We start from the raw sequence: 8,613 nt of genomic DNA on the forward strand, positions 1-8,613 counted from the left end.
GATAAGAGTCAAGGCAGTGGCGCGTGGGGGCGGAGGGAGTGGCTCTTAGTGGTACGGAAAAAACACGTGCTGCAAGAATAGAAGTATCCGGCTCTAGACGATGATTAGACTAGTCAAAATGGGTCATAAACCCATTTCTTAACTCATGTTTGATGGACTGAATTATTATATGGGTTAGTCATAATCAGTACATGAATCATAAATGGGTTTAGAATGGTAAAGTTCAAAATAATATGTGTGTTAAATGGGTTCACAACTTATTCAGACTCAACCCACCTCTATGACCCTCTCTTCACTCTCTCTCGCCCTTGCTCGATCTTGCGCTCGCTTACTCTGCGCTCTCACTTCAGTTTGAGTAAATGAGTTTTCCTAGATTGTATTAAATATGGAATTGTTTTAGCACTATAGGAGTCCTCTCGCCTTGTGATTTTAAGGAGGCAGTGGATGAGGCAGCTCTACATCTCCAAAAAGATATCTGAAACCGAGGATTGACAGATCAATTGGTCAGCTAACTCTTTTAGGATTCTGTTATTCGTCATGCATATATGGCTATGCTTGATTCAGGAACGTGGACATGTTATTTCATCTTCAGTAAACATGTATGGCTATGCTTGATTCTGTTATTCGTCATGCATATATGGCTATGCTTGATTCAGGAACGTGGACATGTTGTTTCATCTTCGGTAAACATATTTGACGCAAGAAGTCCCTGAATGTAGGACTTCTGTTCGTCTAGGAAAGTCGCTGACGATCAAGACACAGCTTTTGGTTGAAACATTTATACAGCGCACAAGAAGTGGCAGCACCAAAATGAGCAAGTAAGCTAAGAGTGGATGTACTACTGAGATTTTGAAGTTTGTCGATTTACTCCTCCTTGTAATGCAACTACTTACAGTCAGAATCTGTCTCGATCAATTTGCAGATATCTTCCGTCGTTTTTTCCTCTACTAATTATGGCATTGGTTCATCCTCCAAGTATTTCTTGATCAATGATGCTCGAGATGCATTTTGGGGATAGATTTTCGGGTGAATTATTGTCCTCAGAAGCTGTACCATGAACAAGAAGGGTTAGCTAATTAATTTGATTTAGTTTACAATGACACTTTGTGCTGAGAATGAAACAGCCCAAAATTATGACAATAAAATGAGTCCAAGGATAAACGAAGGTCATCTCATTCTCATCTCATAAGATGGTACGAGACAAGGCTTTGCAAGAATCTCTAACTAAATATGACATCTGGAAGCCAACTTAAACCGCAAGTTAGACAAACGTGAAATTGGATCATGAGTAGGGGAGGCTATGTTTTGGAAAGTAAACTGGTGTGCGAGGTTGTGGTACAGACTAAAGAGTTTTACAATACCCATAATCCACCAATTTCTAATGACTGTAAAGTTCAATTCACGGTTTTAATGCAGGAACCTTCAAATATTGATCAAAGAAAAACTCAAAACCATGTATGGACCTTCTGCATCCTTGATTTATGAAGTGTACCTCTCAAAGTGGGTGCTGGGCCTGCTGGCATGAATTTACTTCTGCAGACAAACATCTTCTTGATAAGGAAAGATAATGACTCTTTCGCAGATTGCATTCTTGTTATTATCTGTGCAATTCCTCGCATCTACGAAGTATCACACTGACAGTCCGCTCGATATCAATCTCGTCATCATCATAGTCATCTCAATCACTGTGAAACAAACTGCCGATTCTGCGGTCCACCTCCAAACTTGAGGGGCAGTTGAGGAGTCTATCCAGCGGGAGGTCCATGATTTGTTTGTCTGTTTCGCTGCTTGTTTTTAAGGGACAAAAGCTTGGTTAGCTCTTTCTGTAGCTTTGTCGGATGAAAATGATTCTCCAAGAGATCTTGGTTTTCCCGGCTTCCCCTGAAATCACTTTTCCCAGAAGTCCCAATTGCGAGTAATCCATGTGGCCAGTCGTCAAACTCTTCTCTTCTCAAGGTTCTAGTTTCATCTGATCTGAACCATTAAGGCCTAACAAGAAAAAAAAATTCGCCAATGCAAGAGACGAATGCAAGATAACATGAAGTTCGTGTATATCTACATCAATGTGGTCTACTCTCAATAAAACTCGTGTTCCAGAAGTGAAATAAGAACAGATGCCTCTGAATTCCTCCAAGATATTATGTGGATTGGAAAAGTGGGAACCTTTGTATCGTGATACAAAAGTTGTAGGCTCTGAGTAGATTCCTAGTTATTATAATCAAGAGCATGCAGTCATGTAAGGAAATGATAAGCACGTTCGCTGACCACGAAAGCCCCCGTTCACAGCACATTTCAGTAAGCAAGTGTAGTGTACACATGGCAGCATGCTCACGTCGCGTTCACCTGAGGAGAGAAACGATCGATTAAAGGCCTTTAATCCTACCCTAATCAGAGTGTGGTGTCTCCTTAGCTTTCTCAGCTTTTGCAGTGTACAGTATAAGTCAAGAATCATCCAGTAGAAAGACATGCCAAAAAACAGTACTTACGGTGACAAGTTGCTGAAAACTGCATCGGCTTTACGACTATACTCCTGTCTCACGTTCAGCTTGTTCCGTATCCAGCTGAAGAGCTGCAATCAACCTAAAGCAGTGGTTAAGTTAAAAGTGACGTGAGCAAATGAGTACTTTTTTGTGCATTTGTCTGCGAGAGAACAGAGTATGAATTCAAAGAAAATATCATCATCGCAACGGATGATTTTACCTTCATCTTGAGTCAAGAGGATCGTGGAGATTCTGGGATGAAGGCGCTGAAGGTGGCTGAGCTATAGATAGGATTAGGTAACGCGGTTCAAAATGGTCGATGTAGGCATTTAAAATTGGATACAATGAGCTTGTGGAAACCAGCTGAACAGCTTTTCTTGGTGGTTCTGAGTGCCTGAACGCGGCCTTCTCTTGCCACTTGACTCTCCCATGAAAATATATCAGATTAAGCCAATTTATAGATGAAGTGACAGACAGAATCAAGAAAAGTGCACGACTTAAGATGACGCGACGACATGGATGCTCGATAGAGCTAAACAAGTTCTATTTGTATGTTAGTCGTGGGATGTGGAGCTTCAAAGCTCCCCTCCATGCACGGGAAACGAAGACCACTGGCGTAAGAAACCAAGGAATGTCACTCCGACCAGATAGGATACAAAAGAACTTAAGAGGGTGTTCAATGATACAGGTGTCTAAACAAAGGAGTCAATATCCAAAAACAAGCAAGTTATTCGGTACCTTATTAGCTCTAAAATTTGAGCGGATAAGGAGTCATCCCATCCTGTTCAAAACGATTCGATTGTCCTTTCATTAAGATATACGAATAAGTATGAAAAGCTAAGCTGTTTTTGCAAATCATGCATAGAGGTTTAGAACTCCGTCTTGGAACGAGACTGCGTACAACTTGCATGCACATCTTTCCAAGATGTTCCTCTGTGAACCAAATTCGCATACGCTTTTGAAGCCAAAGATCTCCAGATCACACGAAGAGAACCATCTGCAAAAATTGCCATAATAGCACAAACTGCGCAAGGCAAGGCTCCCGTTTCAGAAACAGATCTATGCAGGCAGAAATCAACACCAAGCAGAACACAACGACCTTGAAGTCCTCATTTTAGAGAAAGAATCATTTTTGTAACTTCATTGAATTTTGAATCCATAAGGTCAGATCAATGTCCTCCTTTTCTCATCCCAGGACCAAACAGATCTTGTTCTGTACATGTATCTATCATAATCATAATTATACAACTAATAAAAAATCACATATGGCTGGCCCAACAGGCTGTGTTAGTTACTCCACCCAACCACAGTACTCGCAGCAGGACCCGTGCTCGACACTGTTGGGCCACGGTTATACATGCGCTGGATTTCTTCCCGGTACTCTGTCAAAGACTTGTCGGGTAGGGCTGGCGTAAGTTCCACCACATCCCCCATCCTCAGTTTGCAGGTCGGGTCGCCAACGGGCTGGCGGTTCAGCCTCGGCCTCAGTTCTTCCTTCAGAGAGAAACCATAGGGCATCCATCTGGCACTTCCTCGTCCTGCTCTTTCTAACAAGTCCATCATTGTAGAATCCGCTGGGTATTCTTGAACAGACATCTGCATTGACCAGATAAAAGTATTCTCAAGAAAGCATACGCATCGATCATGGCCCAACTGACTTCAACAAGAACTACGAAGTGCATGCCCGAAAAAAAAAAGTATTCTAGACTGTTTGCCAGTTAAAGGAAAAAACAGAGCAATCTGAACCAACCTTATCATTCTCAATCACGATCACAAAGATAGGTCCACTGTGGTCATTGTGAGGCTTGTAAGAGTACGGACAATCGTCAGAATGAAAAGGGAACTTGCATGGAGGCTTGAAGGAGTGTAAATATCCAATAGATGAATTATCTTTGCTCATTGTCTCACAATGCCAGGTGATGACCCATCGTGCCCATTCAACCATCTGAAGAACAGAGGAAGAGTGCTTGCACTCGCCTTCTTTGTATCTCCAATGTGCTGCAAATCCAAATTCAGCTTGCAGGTGCATTTCTTTTGTCCGAATTTGAACTTCAAGAGGTATCATTCCATCACCCATCACAACCGTGTGGAGAGATTGATACCTGAACATAGAATCTTGGATTAGAAACATAATGTGCACAAGAATATACAATCTGCATAATTTGTCAAAGACCTACCCATTGAACTTTGGATGAGTTATGTAGTCCTTAAACTTTCCGGGAATTTCAGACCATAATTGGTGAACAATTCCTAAAGCTCTGTAACAGTCTTCCTTTTTCTCAACAATCAGTCGCAAGCCATGTACATCATGGATATTATCCATAGTCAGGTTTTTTCTGCACAAGAAAATCTCCCATAAGTACTATCACAACACTTTTAACAAAAAAATATAGAGAGGTTTAGAATGAGATCACTTTCAGAGATCACCATTACCAATTCACTAGTACAACTACAAAACTCTGTGTACAGAATCGTAAGGACATGCTCCAGTATTTTGCAACACCTCATGTATCACAATTATCGTGGTTGTTCACACTTATGGCAGCAATATTTTTTCAAGTCTCAGTAATCACTTCAGAAGTGCAAGGACATGAAATAGGTATAGCCAACTTTTAGGTCCATACTTTCCTAAATTTAAATGTGATCAGGAGTCAAGACTTAAATATTGTGCAGTTACTGGCATTCACAGATTAACATTGAGTAAATGCCTGAGCAAAAAAGCGTGCCAACAGACGTGTGCCCACGAGAGAGAGAGAGAGAGAGAGAGAGAGAGAGAGAGAGAGAGAAATTACTTCAACATCTTGCAATGAATGCTATACAAACTTTTGTGCCTCCCAGAAAGGAAATGATAAGAAATTGACTGGTTCTTAAGAGCTTGCTCAAGCTTCTCTATGGCAGAAGCGATTATTGTCTCGTCATAAGACTCTAAACGCTGAGAGGACAGTTCCTTGTGTCGGTCAGGGTTAAGATGCTTAAAACACAGGTTTTCTAGCTCTTCTTTCCAACTAGATATGCCCAAACGGTTGGTCAAGGGTGCAAATATTTCCAATGTCTCCTTTGCAAATCTCTGTTGCTTGACAAGAGGCAACGCATCCAGTGTCATCATATTATGCAGACGATCTGCTATTTTGATGAGAACAGCCCTTGCATCTGCCATAGCAAGGAACATGGTATGTAATCGATCTGCCTCAGCAGTCTTGCTTGCTGTATTACTCTCTCGTGCAAGCTTGCTTAATTGACTTAGCTTGGAGACCTACATCGCAGAGTTCGTTAAAATATTAGTAAAGAATAATATCTTGCAGTAGCATTGGCAGACATACACAGCATCTGCAAAGAAAGGAGTAGTAGGTACAGATGAGAAGACATGTCGAGTTCCTTCATAATATGATCGTGATGCACCTCCATGCTAAAATGCGGTCAATTATGTGGAGATATATCCACCACCAAATATCCCCGTAATGACGGTTGACAGAAAAATAGAGAGGAAACTCTAGTTCTAATTTATCAAGGTTTTGAGGAAACTGCTCAGCTCCAGTTAAGCTCCAAATATCGTTGACATTATTTAAAAATGGATATGATAAAATTGCTTGAAGAGCATCCCAAATCTAGGCCTGCCTCGGTCACGATATCTTCAAGACCAGGACATCATCGCATTGGTCAGAACCAATGGCATTCCATACAGACGACCTTTCGTGAACGTTCTATGCTGTAAACTAGATGATGAGAGACAGACAATGATGGTCACATTCCAATCATCACAAAGAAATCAACTAGAGAAAAAAGGATATTAAAAATGGTAATTTTCACAGATCTTACACCATCAGACCTAAAGGAGGAGCCTGTCCTCAATTGCTTTATGCAGCAGAAGTAGGACTCTATATATACTATTGCCCAAGAACACAGTAAAAACATCATAGCACAGTCGAAAAACAAATTGAAATGTCTTGGGTTACAATTACTCTTCAAAGATAAAAATTCTAGCAAGATTCAGTACATATATATATTCTCTCTTACCCCTTCAACCAGATCAGCAACGCTAGATCCAAAATTCCTGCATATGTCGTCATATGTCATTTTTGAATCATCAAGTGTGTCATGCAATAACCCCGCAGCAACCACCGTAGAATCAACACCAATCAGTGCCAATAACACTGCAGTCTCCACGCAGTGCTGCAAATATGGATCGCCACTCGCCCGCATCTTCAACATACATAACCAAAGAGAACTCGATAAGAAAATAACCAACAATCAATCTCGAACAACTCCAAACTTTTAGCACTCAGTTATCAAATCAACTCAAATTAACACCATACCTGCCCTCTGTGTGCCTTCTCGGCCTCGTAGAAAGCCTTCACCACGAAATTTTCACAGAAGATCTTGTGCCTGGACTGTGCACCCACCAATAACTCCTTCGCATAAGGCTCAGTATCAAGTTCCAACGAATTCTCCTCCAAATCGAACGTCAACTCCTCCACATCAACGGCATCTCTCAACTCAAAAGTATTAGAATCATAGTCCACACAAGAGCCCAATGCATTCCTAACAAAGCCATCATACATAACTCTCGACCCACCTCTAACTTCTCGCGAAATCCTCGTGGGAGGACTCTTTATGGACCCATTTCCACACGAGACCGGACCCTGAAAAACCGAAACCGGACTCTGATGATCCCTCTTCAACGAACCGATGAATTTACTCGGAGAATAACGGAACGAGCTACTAAATTCCCTGAAATCGTCGCTTCTATCGTGCCACAATTGCCCCAATTCTTCTCCTCCTCCGCCGGCGAAGCTAGAGCCGGAAGCTTGCTTGACGCCGGGCGACGAGAAGAGGCACGAGAGGCCGCCGACCATCTTCTGCGACGGCGAACAAGACGACGAAGACGCCGCCGACGAGGTGGCCTGCGACGATCTGGAGCTCAATTCGAGATCGCACCAGACGTGGGCGTTGATCTGGTGGGCGGCGGAGCACACGCCGCTCGGCGGGCCCGCGTACAGAGCTATCGTCGGGCCGGCCATCGAACTCGCGAGCTCAATTTCAGCTCCCTAGGGGTTTCAGATCAAGATATCAACTTCGACGTCAAGCTATCATATTCTAAATCACAAACCAAAAATGAAGAGCTAACTGAGTTCCACCCAAGATCAAAATCGCACCGACGTACCTCAATTTCTGCTCCCGGAAAGGAATCCCGAGCGATCGCCGCGGGCCGGGAGCACGTCCCCCTCTCCCTCGCAAGATCGACAGTGTTCCCGAGAAAGCTGACGGTTTTCCAGGAAAACCAGTGATTTCCCCCTCCGCCACTGTTATCTCACGAGCGAGATATGGTCGAACATAAAGGAGTTCGTAATAGAAAAGTTCGTGCGCGCGGTTTTTTTTTTCCCGAATGAATCGGTATGATCGAACATCAAAGGAGGGCCCTCGATTTTCTTGCGGAGAGGGAGAACCGGGGAGAGAGATTTTCTCGGCGCGTCTGATTTTCCTGGGAAAGCTGAGGATGCCTCCCCGTTCTTAAAAACTGTTGCTTCGCGTCCGGTTCATCGGGGTGGGAGGGGGGGAAAGAGAAGGAGGGGGCCGGAAATTACGCGGCTGCCCTCGTGGGAAGCACGCCAAAATTCAGTTGCCTTTGCTTCTTACGAAAGGAAAGCGGTCTTGGCATTAGTCTTTTTTTTTTATATAAAATTCTTGGCATTAGGTTCGATTAGGGATGAGTATAGTTTGGATGGGCAGTTCCCAACATAGAACCGAGAACCGCCCACTAAGAACAGGTTCCGAGAATTTAGAATCGGGAACTGCCCATTGGTTCCATGGATCCACCAGAACCGGACCACGGCCCCGTCCAATTCCCGGGTGGGTCCATAGAACCGGTCCCATCAAATTTCACGCAAATGGAGGTGATCGAGAGTGAGAGAGGGAGGCGATGAACAGATACAGATATAGGCGCGGTCGCAAGTTGATGAGAGTTGAGAATCGAGCTTTAAATTATGAATTTTATGGTTTTCAATTTTTTAAAAATGTTTTATTTTTTTTTACTTGAAATTTTTCTTAAAAATTATATATATATATTTATATATTATCGGTCCGGTCTGGTTTCGGGCGGTTCTCAGTTCTTTTACACACCCCTAGGTTCGATTGC

General features: G+C 42.9%; 1 protein-coding gene across 2 annotated transcripts; it reads right to left on the reverse strand.

The window, feature by feature from the left end:
- Positions 1-3,592: 3,592 nt before the first annotated feature.
- LOC115689612 (probable GTP diphosphokinase RSH3, chloroplastic) lies at positions 3,593-7,842 on the reverse strand. Of its 2 annotated transcripts, XM_056307229.1 has the most exons (7): positions 7,642-7,842; positions 6,794-7,525; positions 6,495-6,680; positions 5,273-5,733; positions 4,658-4,816; positions 4,231-4,582; positions 3,593-4,076 (listed from the first exon to the last, which is right to left on the reverse strand). In XM_056307229.1, exons 2-7 carry the CDS (start codon positions 7,496-7,498, stop codon positions 3,768-3,770), a joined length of 2,172 nt encoding a protein of 723 aa, XP_056163204.1. In that variant the 5' UTR covers positions 7,499-7,525; positions 7,642-7,842; the 3' UTR covers positions 3,593-3,767. The 2 variants fall into 2 exon arrangements, with proteins under 2 accessions (XP_056163204.1, XP_030471576.2); XM_030615716.2 differs by lacking the exon at positions 7,642-7,842 and having other exon boundaries at positions 6,794-7,635.
- Between the last annotated feature and the right edge of the window lie 771 nt (positions 7,843-8,613).

Source organism: Syzygium oleosum, unplaced genomic scaffold, assembly GCF_021117445.2.
Source record: "Syzygium oleosum isolate NSW1041296 unplaced genomic scaffold, Sole_v2.1 Sole_v2.51, whole genome shotgun sequence".
In the NCBI taxonomy this organism is placed as follows: domain Eukaryota; kingdom Viridiplantae; phylum Streptophyta; class Magnoliopsida; order Myrtales; family Myrtaceae; genus Syzygium; species Syzygium oleosum.